This window comes from Desmodus rotundus, chromosome 3, assembly GCF_022682495.2.
Source record: "Desmodus rotundus isolate HL8 chromosome 3, HLdesRot8A.1, whole genome shotgun sequence".
Lineage (NCBI taxonomy): Eukaryota > Metazoa > Chordata > Mammalia > Chiroptera > Phyllostomidae > Desmodus > Desmodus rotundus.
Window position 1 is genome coordinate 116,068,620 of NC_071389.1, and position 18,464 is coordinate 116,087,083.

General features: G+C 39.0%; 2 protein-coding genes across 3 annotated transcripts in view; one reads left to right on the forward strand and one right to left on the reverse strand.

Annotated features, from left to right (window-relative positions):
- The window catches only part of FERRY3 (FERRY endosomal RAB5 effector complex subunit 3), a 48,938-nt gene extending 47,706 nt beyond the window's left edge, over window positions 1-1,232 (reverse strand). Inside the window, exon 1 of the mRNA XM_024569637.4 lies at window positions 944-1,232. The gene's annotated coding sequence lies outside the window, so the exon portion shown is untranslated. The remainder of the gene's footprint in view (window positions 1-943) is intronic.
- Window positions 1,233-1,360: 128 nt separating this feature from the next.
- Window positions 1,361-18,464, forward strand: part of RAD51AP1 (RAD51 associated protein 1) — a 31,034-nt gene continuing 13,930 nt past the window's right edge. Inside the window, exons 1-6 of one of the 2 annotated variants that reach the window (XM_045191156.2) lie at window positions 1,361-1,490; window positions 3,609-3,658; window positions 4,813-4,954; window positions 9,605-9,708; window positions 13,592-13,678; window positions 14,190-14,339. In XM_045191156.2, the coding sequence (XP_045047091.2) occupies window positions 1,474-1,490; window positions 3,609-3,658; window positions 4,813-4,954; window positions 9,605-9,708; window positions 13,592-13,678; window positions 14,190-14,339 (550 nt within the window). In that variant the 5' untranslated portion in view covers window positions 1,361-1,473. Of the gene's footprint in view, window positions 1,491-3,582; window positions 3,659-4,812; window positions 4,955-9,604; window positions 9,709-13,591; window positions 13,679-14,189; window positions 14,340-18,464 lie in introns of those variants that run through there. The other variant, XM_045191107.2, reaches the window with a different exon arrangement.

Below are 18,464 nucleotides of genomic sequence, written 5' to 3' on the forward strand. Positions count from 1 at the left end.
CTTCTGTTGTATGAGATCAGACTGGGGGTACAGGGAAGGGAGATGTGCTTTGGAAAGATTTCCATTTGGGAAAAAGATACACAGAAAATAGAAAGTACAAAATATCCCACAAGGCATGCTGTTCAGACAAAATATCCCACAAGGCATGCTGTTCAGACAAAATATCCCACAAGGATGCTGTTCAGAAAGAAGAAAATCTAGTCAAAAAGAGTAAGAATCAACATGAAGTAAAGGTTTATTTATCAGCTTCCTTCCTAGATTCAATGTCTAGGCTTTTTCCTCATCAAAGCAGTTCTTAACACTATTCTGAGTCAGAACAGGACAGTGAACCCATAGGAATCTTTCCAAAGCAGATGCCTGATCATTTATTCATCCGCTTAAACACTTTTTTAACATTCCATTGGTCTCAAGATAAAATTCAAACTCCTTAACCCAATTTACAATGCCTCTGCTTAAATCTCCAGGTCTTTTGTTTTTCAGCACCTGCACCTCTCCTCCCCAAGGCACAAATTTGCCAACTTTATTTTCCAGCCGTACTGAACTCCTTTCAATACCAAACCTCTTTTCCCACTCCCAACCTTTCTGAATGCTTCTCCTTTGCCTAGAACACTTACTGCCCTTTTTTACTTGGCTAAATATTTTTGGTAAATAATAACCATTAGCTTTTGTTTCAATAGGTTCAACATTTAGACGTGTGTTTCAACAAATTAATTCTTTAGTTCTCTCTCCCATTTTTTTTTTTTTTTTAAGCAGGGGTGAAATCAAAGAAGGGTTCCCATTTAAAAATGGGATGAGAAGACGAGAGCAGGACCGAACTTACACCTCCAACGGAGTGGAGATTCTGAGGGCAGACTGCGGGGCTGCGAATATCCAGGAGGGGGCAACCGCTCTATTACCGGGTTGCATTCTGAAGGGGCAGCCTAGCTCTGGGTTCTGGACTCACCTCTCCAAGTTCCGAAGTCCCAGGGATCCGCACCCTCGGAGCTGTCAAGAAGCCGCGGCGTAGGGAACGTCAGCTGACTTACCGACTGGTTTTTACAGCCAGCAAATCCGCTTCGGCCGATTCGCCCACACCTTTTCCTTTCCCGGCAGCACGTAGAAAATTCTTCGATCTAAGTGCCTCCTTGTTCCATTCTGTCTCAATTTAACCATTTAAAGTGTAAGAAAGGGTATTTCTACTGATGTTGCGTATTTCAGAGTATGCACAAAAGCCACCGTAGTGACAAAAGTGAAGCGGCGAAGTACAAACTCGACTCTGGTAGAACGGAAGCGGAAGGGCATTGAATTGAGGAGGGTGAAAACGAATGAGGTCTTCTGAGGACGCATGCGCGTTCGTAAGGATGGCTGGTAATCATTGGAGGACTGTTGTCAGGGGGCGGAGAGCTCTGGTGTCTGGGTTTGGGCGGGAATTGAAACTGCCTGTGCTGCCTACAAAAACTTCAGAGTTCCAAATATCCAGGTTTGAAGGTGACGATGGTGCGGCCAGTGCGGTGAGTAGTTCAGGACACACGGCGGGGATGGGGAGAAAGAGCAGGAAGATGCTGTAGGTATCTTCACCTACACACGACTAAGGGGAAAGGGCCAAGTAGAACCGAGGATAGCGATAGTGGGGTGGGGTGGACGGTTACTGGGAAACTGCAGCCTCCGCTGAGGGCCACCCACTGCTCTCTTTCCATCTCCTTGCCTCCCTTCGCAGCAGTTGTCGTTTCTTGTACCCACTCCTCTCAAGTAAGTCCTTGTTATGGTAATATTCCAACAGCCCTTTGCATTTCACCGAGCTCCTACTTACGTGCTATTTCATTTGTTCATCACTATAGTCCTTGGATATGACAGTTTAGGCATCCCTGTTCTATTGAGCTAAACTTCTAGGCATAAAGACCAGTTTACTCGGGTCACAAAGCTAGTGAGTGACAGGGTAATACTCAAACCTAAGTCAACCTGGCTCCAGATACTGTGTGCTTTCCATTATACTATTTGAAACTACTCTTCTACTTAACCACAGTTGAGGCCTATGGTCTGCCATTCATTTAGTAAAGTTATGAAATATATTTACTTTTATACATTAGGTGCAGAAGGTTACATTCTGACGAAGAGGTGAGGTTGGGGGGGGGCAAAAATAAACATTGCAATGTGAGAGAGAGTGAGGAGGAAAGCCCTAGTTTAAACAGGATATGTGGGATGTGTCTCTCTGAGCAGATAACCCCTGAGCTGAGGCACGAATGACAAGAAGATGATAGCCAATGAAAATCTGGGGCAATCCAGATAGAGGGAACGAGAGCCAAAGCCCTGAGCTTGACCATATTTGAGGGACAGCAAGAAGGCCACTAAAGCTGCAGCATTAGCTAATAGTGGGGAGCATTGTAGGGGATTAGGTCAGAGGAATAGGTAGGGCCTTGCAGGATTTAGAAAGAGTTTGGATTTTATTCTAAGTACAATGGGAAGTCGATAGAGAGTTTTAAGTAGAGGAGAGAAATCTAACTTTGGTTTTATAAAGATGACTGGCTGCTGGTGGAGAATGAATGGGACACTGGGTAACCAGAAGGGGAGCAGAAAAATCAGTTAGGAGGCTATTATATCATTGGATACTGTTTGGGTTGGAGTGTTATCATGGACATGGAATGGGACAGATGAATTTGGGATATTGCATTTTGGAGTTACTGCTCACAGGATTTGCTGATGAAGTGAATGTGAAGGGAAGGGGAAAAAAGAATTACAGATGACTACATATTTTTGGCCTGAGCTACTAAAGGATTGATCTTTGCACTAGCTGAGCTGGGGAAGATCATGAAAAGGAACAGGTTCAGGAGGTAGGGGGCATCAAGAGTTCTGTTTTGAATGTGCTAAGTTTTAATGTAAGAGTAGCGAAGACATAATCCCTTTGCCTGGAATAGCAGTTGTATGATTTGCAGACCCTTTCAGGTCCCTGAGACCTCGGGAGGTCTGTGAGGTCAAAGCTATTTTCATAATACTGTCATTACTGCTGTTTTTCATTTTCTGTTGTTTTCATTGCAGTGGTGATCAAATGGCTGGTACCTTAGTACAAGTCAGGGCAGCGGCACCAGACTGTAGGAGCAGTCATTGTATTCTTACTGCTACACACTCGGAGTAAAAAAAAAAAAAAAAAAAAAAAAGTGCCAGTTTCACTAAAGAACGTGCTTGATGAAGCAGGAAGAATTATACTGTCATAGTTTAACCATGAGCATACTTTTTTAAGTGTTGATTTTATTTTACTATTATTTAATCTCAGGATTTCCAAAGGGGTTTCTATATTCAGCTTTCAAATTCCTTAATTCCAAAGAGTAGGACAGTAACGAGACTATGTTTCATTTCAATGTTCTGTATGAGGAAAGGAGACGTATGCTCAGAGCACTTCTACAGTTGTCTTAAGGACGCACACTTGTGATTTGTGAGCTGAACTAGCCTCTTTTTCACAGAAAACCATTTTTTCTGGATAGAACAACTAGCATATTAGATTATTCACAGTTGGGAATTTGGCAGAAGACAGAAATGAAAACTAGAATACCGTTTCATTTAGTGCCTAGAGGAAGGAGGAAGGACATGATTTTTTCCACCTTTGTGTAAATGAAAACTTTCTGTCTTGGTCATAGGAATAAGAAGCCAGTCAATTACTCACAGTTCGAGGACTCTGATGACGATGGTACGTAGAGATTCTTATTTTGTTTTAAAGATTTGGAAATCGTTTGCTCAGAAATATGTGTGTGTGTGTGTGTGTGTGTGTATAGTGCTGAACGTAGTACCCAATTGCATATGACGTAGGTCTGGAAAAATAATTTTCTAAGCACTTGGGATAATTGTGCAATTGTGCTGATAATTACACTAACGAGAATTATGTGGGTGAAATTGGAGGGCCAGGTAAAGTAGGTCTATGGGTCCTTATACCTCAAAGTGAGGTTTGAGTCCTTACTTTGGAGTAGAGACTGCTTTTTTTCTTTCTTTTTTTTTTTTTTTTGAGACACAAATATGTTACAGAATATAATGTGAAATCTCCATTAATTATACAATAAAACAAGACCCCGAAGAAAGTTAGCCTTAAGTTATATACTATTCAGTTATATGTTTACTTGTCTCTGCTATTAAGGGAACTTTGGTCAAAAAGTTTGAGAAATATGGGGCTAGGTTATGTTATCTTTGAAACAGGTTTTGTATTTCTCAGCCACCAGAGCTTTCTTAAGTCAAATACTTAGTAACTCTGAGGTTTGAAGGAATGCTGTTTCTCTTGGGCACAGGCTTAAATGGGTGTTAAGACATCGGAGAAAATAATATGGAATATAATTTGTAGCTTTTTATCACTGTCATGAATCTCACACCAAATATTTATAAGTTACCAGTTGTATTCTAGACATCATGGGGTAGAGGTGGAGACAAGTGACAAGTTATTATATTCCTATATGAGGAAGCATAATACATATAACACGTATTAGTAAATGCTAATGTATGTGATTAAAACTACGGGTAACCTAAAGGTACTCATACATGTGTCATGTGCGAGTTTAAAAGCTACAGCAGCACTTTTATGTTGAGTGTCAACAGAGATATATCAGCTTTTTAGTGAATTGGTTTTGGATAGATTGATATTTTAATAAATAAAGGTCATTAAAACAAAATTAGTGAGAATAAATGAGTGAGAATAAAAACAATATACCAACAATATTTTTTAAATTGTGAAAAATAATTTGCTTAACCTTATAACTTGAACACACTGTAATGAATTTTAACTGCTAAGAAAATAATTTTATTTCTTACTTAGAGCAATTTTATATCTTCTTTTATTTTTAATTCACACACGAATAGATGATTTTGTTTCTGTAACTGGACCTTTAAATAAGAAATCCAGAACAATACCAAAGGAGTTAAAACTAGAAAGGCCAAAACCTAAATTAAAGAATCTCCAGAAAGAAGACATCCCATTACAAGAGAAAACGCCTAAAAAAAGGTGAGAGGTAAGACATACAGTAAATATATGATATCATATGTGTTAATTTAAAAGACAAACAGCCCTGGCTGGGTGGCTCAGTTGGTTGGAGCGTTATCCCTTATACCAAAAAGGTTGTGGGTTTGATCCCTGGTTAGGGTACATATGGAGGCAACCAATGGATGTTTCTCTCTCTATCTCTCTTTCTCCCTCTCTCTCCCCCTTTCTTCCCCCTTTCCCGCCCTCTCTCCCTCCTCTGTCTAAAAAAATCAATAAACATATCCTTGGGTGAAGATTTAAAATAAACAAACAAACAATAAATAAAAAGAAACAGATTCAAACTTTTGGTTTAAATGTGAGCTCAAGTACAGTCATAGGTATATGGTACAACCTATATGGTACAACCCTATAGGAGAACAGGGTTGGACCATTTATCCCCTTCTGGCTTAAAAAAGAAATTCACAAATATGTAAGGAAATACCATTTAAATATTAAGGCAATTATACTTACAAAGTTTTGAGATTATAGCTTACTTTTACAGGACCCTGTCCCTCTCTCTCTGAAGCCCTCAAGTCTTACAAGGCTACTACTTTGTTAAAAATTACATTTGTGAGGAAAGTTTAATAAAGTTTAAAAACATGTGTTTTTGACAAATAAGATATTTTCTCTTTATATTGCTAAGACTTGTCAGCAGTGAGAAAATCCTGCAGTGTCTAGACTAATCCTGGAATTCCATCAGTTAGCACCAAGAGAGAAAATAGGGTGAGGGAAGTCCTGAGAGGGGCAAAACTTGCAGTACGGAGAGGAGATGGACAGAAGAGTATTAAGTGGAACACGGGGCATGTGACGGTTTACTGCTACAAGTATGAGAAAAGTTAATTAACAATGAGACCCTGCCCTGGCTGGTGTGGCTCAGTGGACTGAACGCTGGCCTGTGGATCAGAAGGTTGGCGGTTGGAATCCTGGTCAGGGCACATGCCTGGGTTGCGGGCCAGATCCCCAGTTGGCAACCGATCAGTGTATCTCTTGTGCATCGATGTTTCTCTCCCTCTCTTTATCCCTCCCGCCTCTCTAAAAATAAATAAATAAAATATATTTTTTTAAAAGAGACACTTAGCTCATGTCATTCTCTTTTCTTCCTCTCATTTTTTTGTTTCTGTTTTTGAGCTTCTTGGACTACATTTTAAATATAGTGGGGGAAAAAAAACCCACAAATGGGAGAAGATATTTGCAAATCATATAATTGATGATGGACTTGTATTTAGAATATTTAAAGAACTCTTACAACTCAACAACCAAAAGAATAATAACCCAATTTAAAAATAGGGCCAAAGACTTGAGTAGATATTTCTCCAAAAAAGGATACACAAATGGCTAATAAGCACATGAAAAGATGCTCAAAATCCTTAGCCATCAGGGAAATGCAAATCAAAAACCACAGTGAGATAGTATGTCATACCCACTAGGATGGCCATAATTAAAAAAGATAGACAATAACAAGTGTTAAGAAAGATGTGGAGAAGTTAGAAACTTCATATGTTGTGGCTAGGAATGTAAAGTGGTGCTACATAAGAAGAGAGAGTAGTACTTCTTCAAAATGTTAAACAGAGTTATATCATCCAGCCTAGACATATGAGGGGGGACCCCCCCCAAAAAACGGAATTATCTTTTGGAGGGCGGGCCCCTTGTAGTATAGGCTTCCCTCGCTAGGTGAATGTTCTGGAAACCCATCTGTATCAGTGCACCAGCTGACGTTGTGAGAGGCTGAGTGCGGCTTCAGTGACTTGTTTTTTGAAGACTCTTTCCATGTGTGTGTCCATTTCATGATGGGTGATTTATAAGTGCACCTGCTCACACTATGCTGAGGGTTCAGCAGTTTTTGACCCAAAACAACATGACCCCACCCCGTGCCCCACCCTTCCTATTTACCTGATCTTGCCCCAAGTGACTTTGTTTTGCCCATGTGGAAAAGGCAAAACAAAAAACGGCAGAAGCAGTAAAAGGCATCAAAACAGACAAGTTCAAAAATTGTTTTGAGCAGTGAAAAAACCATCTCTTAGGTGTATTACATCAAGTCTAGAGTATTTTGAAGGTGACTAAAGTTTAAACAGGTAAGAATAACACATGATTTTTTATAAATAAGTTCCGGTTTTTGTGGGGGACCCCCCTTGTATATCCAAGAGAAATGAAAACCCATGTCCACACAAAAAACCTGTACATGAATATAGCAGCATTGTTCAGAATAGCCAAGAAATGGAAGCAATCCAAATGTCTTATCAACCGATGAAAAGATAACATGGTATATATCCATGCAGTGGGGGACTATTTAGTGACAAAAGGAAGTGAAGTACTGATTTCTGTAGCATGGATGAACCTTGAAAACATGCTGATGGAAAGAAGCTACGTACAAAAGGCCACATGTTTTGTGATCCCATTAATACAAAGTGTCCACAATAGTCAAGTCCATAGGAACAGAAAGGTTAGTGGTTGCCAGATGCTGGGTAGTGGTAAATGGGGAGTGAATGCTAATGGATACAGGGTTTCTTTTGGGGGATGATTATACAGATTTCAGGTGCATAATTCTACAACACATCATCTACAATGTTCACCACCCCAATTAAGTCTTTATCTATAACCGTTCCCCGCCAACCCTACTTCATCATTGCCCCCTTCCTGAACCCCACCTCTGCAGTCACCGTACTGCTGTTCTTGTCCATGAGTTTTTTCTCTTTTTTGCTCAATCCGAACACCCCTTTCCCACACATAGACCCCCCAACCCCGACAGCTGTCAGCCTGCTCTCTATCTATGAGACTGTCTCTATTTTTCTTGTTAGTTCAGTTTGTTCATTAAATTCCACATATGACTGAGATCATATGGTATTTGTCTTTCTCTGACTGGCTTATTTCCCTTAGCATAATACTCTCAAGTTCCATTTATGCTGTTGCAAAGGGTAAAATTTCCTTCCTACTGCTAACTAATATTCCATTGTTTAAATGTAGCACAGCTTTTTTATCCACTAATGGACACTTGGCTGCTTCCAAATCTTGGCTATTATAAATAGCGTTGCAATGAACATAGAGGTGCATGTATTCTTTCGAAATAGTGTTGTTGGTTTCCTCAGATAAATTCCTGGAAGTGGTTCTTGAGTCATAAGGCAGTTCCATTTTCAACTTTTGGAGATAACTCCATACTACTTTACACGGTGGCTGCGCCAGTCTGCACTCCCACCACATTGCACCAATGATCCCCTTTTCTCCACATCCTCACTACTTGTTATTTGTTAATTTATTGATGATGCCATTCTGACAGGTGTGAGGTGATATCTCATTGTGGTTTTAATTTCCATTTCTCTGATTAGTGACATTGAGCATCTTTTCATATGTCTATTGGCCATGTGTATGTCCTCTTTGGAGAAGTGTCTATTCAGGTCTTTTGCCCATTTTTAAATTGGATTGTTTGTTTTTTGAGTCGTATAAGTTCTTTATAAATTTTGGATATTAACTTCTTTTCAGATGTATTATTGGCGAATATGTGCTCCCATTCAGTGGGTTGTCTTTTCATTTTCTTGATTTCCTTTGCTGTGCAAAAACGTTTTAGATTGATACAGTCTCATTTCTTTATTTTTTCTTTTGTTTCCCTTGCCCAAGGAGATGTAGTGGGGAAAAAATATCGCTACGAGAAATGTCTGAGACTTTACTGCCTACGTTTTATTATAGGATTTTTATGGTTTGAAGTCAAACATTTACTTCTTTAATACATTTTGAGTTCATTCTTGTGTTTGCTGTAAGGTGGTCTAGTTTTATTTTTTTGCATGTATCTGTCCTGTGTTCCCAACACCATTTATTGAATAGACTATCTTTACTCCATTGTATGTTTTTGCTATCTCTGTCAAATATTAATTGACCATAAAATCATGAGTTTATTTCTACACTCTCTATTCTGTTCCATTGATCTATATGTCTGTTTTTATGACAGTAAAAATAAAAAAATAAATCATTCAAGGTACATCTCAGTTCCTTTTTGCAACCTTTCCTCATCTGTTTTTGATTTCCTCTTGCACACCATAGCACTTTTCACCACCTTGAGTAGGGGACATAATTTCCTTATGTGGGATAATTATTAGTATGTCCCTACCCTCCTCATTAATTGAAGAGTCCTTGATGGTATTTTTGTATCCTATCTACTGCAGTACCCCATACACAATAAGTACTTGGAAAAATATTTGTTAAGGTCTAGATTGGGAGGAACAAATGTAAACATTTTTTAAATTAAATATAAGACCTATGATAGCTGCCTGAGGAGGTGTGGGTGAAATCAAGCATGATTGCAAGTGGAGGTGATCTTTGGGCCGAGCCTTTATTCTAGGTCGAGCAGGTGCTTCCCACCTGGGTGGAACCGGCGATAAGGACAAACATTACAGTGAACAGAAGTAGCAAGTGCAACAGCACATGCTGCTCCTGTTTCAAACCTCCTATAGTAGATATAACATGACATTGTGACATTTTAGATGTCATACTTTAAGGCCAATTATGATTATGATTATTGTTTAAAAAACATTTTTGTGAGGTTAGCAGTTCCTAAATAGTAGTTCAGGAAATTCTCAGATTTTTCTGTTTAATTGAGATTGATCATTTAAAAAACTCATTATTATTATTGTGTGTCTCCTCTAGGATGGCTCTAGATGACAAGCTCTATCAGAGAGACTTAGAAGTTGCACTGGCATTATCAGTGAAGGAAATTCCAACAGTAACCATTGATTTGGAGGAATCTCAAGGTAAAAGTAACTTTATTTTCTATATACTTATCTCTGTAACCTTCTCATTGGTTTTCTAATCATTTCTTTGGATGAGCCTTCACAGAGGAAAAAGTAATATTGTAATACTTTGGACTATAAACAGTGCAATTTGAACAGGGTATAATTAGGTTCAGTTGTTTATTCTGTTGCACAAATCTCATACATACTTACATACATACATACATACAACTCTGCTTGACACCCAAAGTAAATTTGAGGACATGGACTATGAGCTGTGATGTTCAAATTACATTCTTGTATACAATGAAAATTTCATTTTTTGATCAAATGAATTGATCTATACAATCTTAACAATCTGCCTCTTTCTCTCAAAATTCAAATCAGTTAAACATGACCTAATGATGATAATTTTTATTATCTACAAGGGTTAGAGGTATTAATGTGGTTAGCAAGCTCAGTAGACTTAAGGGATCTAGGGTTACTGGATTTCTCTGGATTTTTCTCTCTTGATTTTCTGGCAATTGTCACAGATGCCAATATTGATATTCTGGAGAGGCAGAAATCATTATTGCTGGAAGACACTTTGAACTTCTAAAATGCTTTTGCTTGTAACATTATATTTTATTAACTATGCTATTACAGTTGTTCCAGTTTTTCCCTTTTACTCCTCTCCAGCCCCCTCACTCCTCCCCCCACCCCACTCCCTCAGACAATCCCCCCATCATAGTCCATGTCCATGGGTCATTCATATGTGCTCATTAGCTATTCTATTTCCTACGCTGAACTTTACATCCCCATGACTATTCTGTAACTACTAATTGGTAATCCTTAATCCCTTCACCTTTTTCTCCTATTCTCCCTACCCCCTCCCTCTGGCAAACATTAAACTGTTCTCTGTATCTATGATTCTGTTTCTGTTCTGCTTATTTATTTATTTTGTCCTGTAGATTCAATTATTGTTAGATATGGATTTGTTGCCATTTTATTGTTCATATTTTTGATCTTCTTAAAGAAAACCCTTTAACATTTCATATAATGTTGGTTTGGTGGTGATGTACTCCTTTAGTTTTTTCTTGTCTGGGAAGCTTTATATCTGCCCTTCCATTCTAAGTGATAGCTTTGCTGCGTAAAGCAATCTTGGTTGTAGGTCCTTGCTTTTCATCACTTTGACTATTTCTTGCCAATCCCTTCTAGCCTGAAAAGTTTCTTCTGAGAAATCAGCTGATAGTCTTATGGGACTCCCTCCTGGGTAACCGACTTCTTTTTTCTTGCTGCTTTTAAGATTCTCTCTTTGTATTTAATCTTTGGTATTTTAATGATGGTGTATCTTGGAGAGGCCATTTAGCATCCATCTTGTTTGGGACTCTCTGTGCTTTCTGGATTTGTATGTCTGTTTCCTTCACCAGTTTAGGGAAGTTTTCTTTCATTATTTTTTCAAGTAAGTTTCCAATTTCTTGCTGTTTCTCTTCTTCCAGCACCCTATGATGCAAATGTTAGAATGCTTGAAGTTGTCCCAGAGGCTCCTTACACTGCTTTCGTTTTTCTGCATTCTTTTTTCAGTTAGCAATAATTGCACCTCTGATAAACCTCATTGGATATGATACAGCCACTGCATAAATCTGGATTATTTGTTCTTCTTGCTGTTTTGGCTGGGTGTTCTCTGCTTTTTTACATTCCAAATCACTGATTGGTTCTCAGCTTCATCCACTCTACTGTTGATTCCCTGTAAATTGTTCTTTATTTTAATTAGTGTTTCCTTCATTCCTGACTCATTATTTTTTATGAATTCCATGCCCTTTTTTATGCTCTTGAAGTTGTCACTATGTTCACTGAGCGTCCTTATAACCAGTCTTTTGAACTTTGCATCTAGTAGCTTGCTTGTCTCCATTTTCTTTAGCTCCTTTCCTAGAGTTTTGTTCTGTTCTTTCATTTTGGCTGTGGTTCTTTGTCTCCTCATTTTGTCAGCCTCCCTGTTTGTATCTATGTATTAGGTAGAGCTGCTACATGTCCCAGGCTTGGTAGAATGGCCTAATATAGTAGGGGCCCCTGGGGTCCAGTGGCACAGCCTCCCCTATTACCGAAGCTGGATACTTGAGGTGTGCCCACTGAATGGGCTATGTACACCCTCCTGTTGTAATTGAGCCTTGATTGCTGTTGGTACATCCAAGGTCAGCCACCGCCTATGTTCTGTTTGAGGTCACACAACATAAGCTGGAAAGTGATCTGCAGATGGCTGCTACTTTTGCTGGGCTCTGAGGTCCCCAGGTGCGCTGTGAACCAAGGCTGGCTGCTGCTAGTGCTCAGCCAGGGGCAACTTAGTGCCAGGTACAGGAACTTGCTGAACCCAGATGTTGCTTGTTTGAGATAATTTAGGAAAATCTTAGCATGAGGCAAAACAAGCTATTCATATGGAAAAGCCACTGCAATCAACTTGCATGGTCCGGAAGTTGGGTGGAGCAGAGCCTCAGGGAGTCACCAGGGTGGGGCAAACAGAGGAGCCAGGTTGATGTAGTCTCAGATATGGCGCCTGCCTCCCAGCTTTGTGGCTCTGTGGTGGGAGGTCTCAGAAAAGGAACAGTGACCACTGCCAAAACTCTCTGGGTAAAGTTGCTGCCCAGCTCTTGCCTGGTGCCAGACAGTTAGATCCATTCTTCCCCATTTGTCTCTGATGTCTTTTAGTCTGCTGTCCCCACGCTGGAGCTCAGAGGGAGTGGATCTGCCTGGGACTCCAGCAGTTTGTCTTCCACAGCCTCAATCCCCTCTGGTTTTTACAGCCAAAGTTATGGCAACTTCTTTTCCTGGTGCTGGAACCCTGAGCTGAGGGGCCTGATACGGAGCTGGGACCCCTCGCTCATGAGATAGCCCTCCCGATTTTATCTGCCAGTTGTGGGTATGGGACCATTCTACAGCTTTGCCCCTCCTACCAGCCTTGTTGTAGTTTTTCTTCAATTCCGTAGTTGTAGGACTTCCATTTACCTCGATTTTTGAATGATAGTTGTTCTGTAGTTTAGTTGTAATTTTGATGTGGTTGTGTAAGGAAGTGAGCCATGTTTACCTACACCTTCGTCTTAAAATGTTTTTTTTGATTAAACTGTTTTGCTTTAAACCTCCTTTTGGTTGGAGGATATTTTTAGTCCATTAGTTCATGTAGGGGTATGGATTTTTTAAAATCAGTATTGCTTCCTATATGAAAATAAATGAGACAGTGTTGATTAGGGGGCCTTTTAGTAATCAGGAACCATGGAAACTTTAAAAAGTGAATTGTTATATATCAAAATTAAAAAAGTAAAGTTCATCTTTTCTCCTATAAGAGACTATAGAGTGTATAGCAGGATTTCTTTGGAAGTACCACTTCTCATAGAATAATATACTTTATAACTGGGATTTAACAGTACCGATTATAATAACTTAAAGTTTTTCACAACACTTTAGATCATTTTGAGGTTATTACAATGATTGAAGAGTCTCTATGCTAGTGAAAACATGAATCTGCCTACACAGAGAAAACAGCTAAAATTTGGTGACTATTTCCTATGTACTGGGCACTGTAATAAGCAATTTCCACATGTGATTGACATTTAATCCCCCATAATAACCCCATTTAAACTCCACACTATTTTCGTCTCCATATTATATATGAGGAGAGGATAAGCAACTTTCCTTTGGTCACATAGCCAATTGAAGTGGTAGAGCCTAAATTTGAACTTCAATCTAATTAGCTCTGATTTCAGAGCCCAAACTCATAACACTATGCTAGCCTCTCCAAGTAAAGGTCTATTTTGAGTTTGGATCATTTCTATATATACTTGGACACTATTACATTTAGCACTAATCTTCCTACTTTTAGACATTGGTAGGTTAAGGTACATCTGTTTTTTTCTTACATCTTCCTTATATTTAGGCAATGAGAAACGTGGCAACAGTGAAACAGAAAGAGTGGATAAGTCTCCCCATATCTCCAATTGCAGTGTAGCCAGTGATTATTTAGGTAAGTTTTTTATAGTAATAATATTTATTTATTACAACAATGCTATTTTTCTAACTTGTATTTAAATTCCTGAAATTTTAGCTAGAACCAGGTTTTTAAATTTTGTCAAAGTTCTCTTAATCTCTCTTCTAGGTTTCTCTCTGTTTTGGCTTTCTTCTCTTTAACTGTAGACCTAGTTCGTTTCCTGGTGAAGGTCAGGACCATCCATGGCTTCTAAACGATAGCAGTTGGCCACTGAAGAAAGGGGTTATACCTTCCCAGCTCTAGTTTGAAAATTCATGGGGAAAGACTCTCTCATTTTGGGTCCTATACTTACTCTTAAACCAGACAGTGTTGCCAGGAGGCAGATGTATTACGATTGGCCCAGATTGGGCTGCGTGGTGTGTTAGTAGAAGCAGGGGAAGGATGAAGCTGGGCAAATAAAAACAACATACAATAGGAGTCTACTCTCAGTTCTTTAAATGTTACCATCACAAAAAGTTTTCCATTGAATTTTATGCCTCCCCTGAAGACTTGGACAAGATTACTGAGGAGGAGGATTCTCATGGTGCTCAAGGGAAAAGAAGAGCAGCGTCTAAAGCGGTGGTACAACAGAGGAAGATTCTTTTGGAAGGCAGTGTTGGTGACAGTGCTAACGACTCCGAACCAGACTATGACACTGGTAAGTTACATCCTACCTCAAAATTAATTCTATGGAAATTCAGTAAAATGTTCTTAGAGACCATTAATGTATGCAAAGCGCTGTGCTAAATGCAACCTGAGGAACGCACGGCACAGTTAAATTCAGCTATCGCATTTGGGCGAAAAGCTTTAACTGGAGATGACCTGTAAGCCATGTGTTCAAAAAAAGTAGCATTTTGGCATACTACAGATGTAAAATAGCATTTCTGACTGATAGGCATAAACAGTGGGATAGATGAGTACATGTACCAGAGTTCATTCAGGCCTGTAGGGAAGAATGCTGTAGAAAAGGCCCAAGAGGCAGGCAGGCAGGCACTAGATCGTGAAGCATCTCAGACCCATTCTATGAAGTGTGGACTTTTTTCTGTGAGTAGTAGAAATTCATGAAATATTTTGGATAGAAGTGATATGATATCTGAACTTCTGGCTAAGATGGAGGCACAGGTAGGTACACTTAGGTTCCACACACAACCAAAAGAAGGACAACAGCAAATTTAAAAACAAAAAACAACCAGAACTGACAGAAAATTGAACTGTATGGAACTCTGACAACCAAGGAGTTAAAGAAGAAACATTCATCCAGACTGGTAGGAGGGACGGAGACAGGCAGCCGGCACAGAGAGGATGCACTGCAATGAGACAGACCAGGCTGGGCAAGTGGCAACTGACAGACCGGGTGGTCCCATGTACATGAGCAGATAAGCCAGGAGGGACGACTGGGAAGCGAGACAGACAACACAAGCCAGGGTTCTAGCATGGGGAAACTAAAGTCTCAAAAACCTCTGGCTGTAAAAATCTGTGGGGGTTGCGGCGGCTGGAGAAACTCCCAGCCTCACAGGAGAGACCTTCATTGGAGAGACCCATAGGGTCCTAGAATGTACACAAAACCATCAACCCAGAATCAGCAACAGAAGGGCCCAATTTGCATGTGGGTAGTGAGGGAAGTGACTGAAAGCTGGCTGAGAGCCTAGCAATCAGCACTGTTCTCTCTCTGACCCCTTCCCCACATACAGCGCCAAAGTGCAGGGGCGTGGGTTGCCCCACCCTGGTGAATACCTAAGGCTCTGCCCCTTATAATAAATATAACAGGTACACAAGACAAAGAAATATGGGCCAAATGAAAGAACAGATCATAACTCCAGAGGAACTAAGCAATGAGGAGATAGCCAACCTATCAGATGCAGAGTTCAAAACACTGGTAATCAGGTTGCTCATAGAAAAGATTGAGTACAGACACAAAATAGAGGAAACAGTGTAGGCTACGCAAAGTGAAATAAAGAAAAATATACAGGGAATCAACAGTGAAGGGAAGGAAACTGGGACTCAGATCAACAATTTGGAACAAAAGGAAGATATAAACATCCAACTGGAACAGAATGAAGAAACAAGAATTCAGAAAAATGGGAGAGGCTTAGGAACCTCCAGGATAACTTTAAATGTTCCAACATCCAAATCATAGGGGTGCCAGAAAGAGAACAGGAAGACCAAGAAATTGAAAACTTACTTGAGAACATGATGAAGGAGAACTTCCCCAATCTGGCTAAGGATCTAAACATGCAAGTCTAGGGAGTCCCAAAGAAGTTAGATCCAAGAAGAAATACACCAAGACACATCAAAATTAAGTTACCCAAGATTAAAGATAAGGAAAGAATCTTAAAAGCAGCAAGAGAAAAGGAGACAGTTACCTACAAAGGAGTTCCCATAAGGCTGTTAGCTGATTTCTCAAAAGAAACCTTGCAGGCAAGAAGGGGCTGGAAAGAAGTATTCAAAGTCATGAAAGGCAAGGACCTACATCCAAGATTATTCTATCCAGCAAAGCTATCGTTTAGAATGGAAGGGCAGATAAAGTGCTTCCCAGATAAGGTCAAGTTAAAGGAGTTCATCATCACCAAGCCCTTATTATATGAAATGTCAAAGGGACTTATCTAAGAAAAAGAAGATCAATAATGTGAATAGTAAAATGAAAATAAACTAACAACCATCAACAACTGAACCTAAAAAACAAATAAACAAAAAAAGCTAAGCAAACAACTAGAATAGGAACAGAATCACATAAGTGGAGATCACATGTAGGGTTATCAGTGGATAGGGGGAGGGGGAGAATAGGGGGAAAAGGTACAGAGAATAAGAAGCATTATTTGTAAGTACAAAATAGACGGTGGAGTGAAGAATAGTATAGGAAATGGAGAAGCCAAACAACTTATATATATGCCCCACGGACACGAGGTAAGATAAGGGAAATGCTGGAGGGAGGAGGCGGTGCAAGGCAGAAGGGAATAAAGCGGGGGGAATGGAACAACTGTAATAGCATAATCAATAAAATATACAAAAATAAATGAATAAATAAAATGCAATCCATGAATGTGAGTCACATGTAATTTTAAATTTTCAGTAAGAAAGTAAAAAGAAACAAATAAAACTAATTGTTAAAATAAAAAGTTATATGAAATCTATATTTTATTGTGACAGTTGTTTTCAGACTCATTCAGAAATTAGGGCAAATGGGAAGCATAGTGACTTTGACAGTACATTACAACATTAATTAAAAATTAATTAAAATGAATAGTTCCATAAATGTATACCAAATCAGATGCTATGTTTTAATAGATTTTAACATGCTATCAACAAACAATAACAAATTTGTTCATCAACATTTATTCCACAAATATTTGAGTACCATTATATGCACTATATTCTAGACATTGGGGATACAGCAGTGAATAGAGCAGAGATCCTTTAAGGAGCTTAAATTTGAGTGACGGGACACAGACAATAATTAAATATGGTAAGTTCTCACTTAAAGTGAAATGATGTATAAAAAAACAATTTTACCATAGGATAAGTGATACGAGTTAAGTTCCTACTGCACCTCAACATTATACCAAAATGACATTGAACATGAATAAAACAATGTTATTCGAGGACCTGCTGTATATAGTGTGTTAGGTGCCATTGTGGAAGAACTATGATGAAGAGGAAAACTGGGAAGAGCCCAGAAATCTTTCTTATTAACAATTCCTGCCCCTCCACATAGCAGTGATCCTAAGGCAAGTGGTCCATGGATCTTACTTTGAGAAACACTAATATAAGTGGCACACCAAAAAGTAGGAGCCAGCGAAAGAAAATAACCTCAAGAAGCCTAGCAGAACATGGGCTAAATGCTTCCCAACTTAAGGTTGCTTGATACCAAACCCCCATCCCCCCCCCCCAAAACCCAATATAATCAAAATAACTCCTTGGCAGTTTCAGTGTCTTTTCCAAGGGTAATAATTGTAGCACCCCAGAATGTTGTTATCATTATTTTATGAATGCCTGTGAGAAAAATCAGTAAACAATTCTGATGTTATAAATTGCAAGACTACTTAGCACACTAATGAAATTAATAAGTGATCAAGATGTTTGCTATGTGTGTGGAATTGAAATCATTGGCTTTGCTTTAGGTTTGCTTTGTGGGTTATGTTTCTAGAGGAAGATACTTAAAAAGAGTACCATTATATTATTTGCGTTCCAACTTCAGTTATGAAAATCATGATTTGGATAGTGACTTTAAAATTGCCCCTCTACTCTTTAAAAAATATATATATATATATATATATATATTTTTTTTAATCCTTACCTGAGGATATTTTTAGTGATTTTATAAAGAGAGAGAGAAACATTGATGTGGGAGAGAAACATCAATCAGGGGATCGAATATGCAATCTAGGTAAATGCCCAGACTGGGAATTGAACCTGCAAACTTTTGGTGTATGAGATGATTCTCCAACCAACTGAGCCACCTGGCCAGAGCACCCCTCTACTCTTAAAGTAAATATTTAAGGACTTGAATAGACATTTCTACAAAGATGATACATAAATGGCCAAAAAGCATATGAAAAAAGGCTCAATGTCACTAATCAGAGAAATACAAATCAAAACACAATGACCTTTCACTTCACAGTCATTAGGATGTTAAAAAGCAGAAAATAACAAGTATTGATGAAGATGTGGAGAAATTAGAATTCTTGTGCAGTGTTGGTGGGAATGTAAAATGATCAACTGCTATGAAAAACAGCATGGCGTTACTCAATAAAAAATAGAACTCCATATAATCTAGCATTTCTAC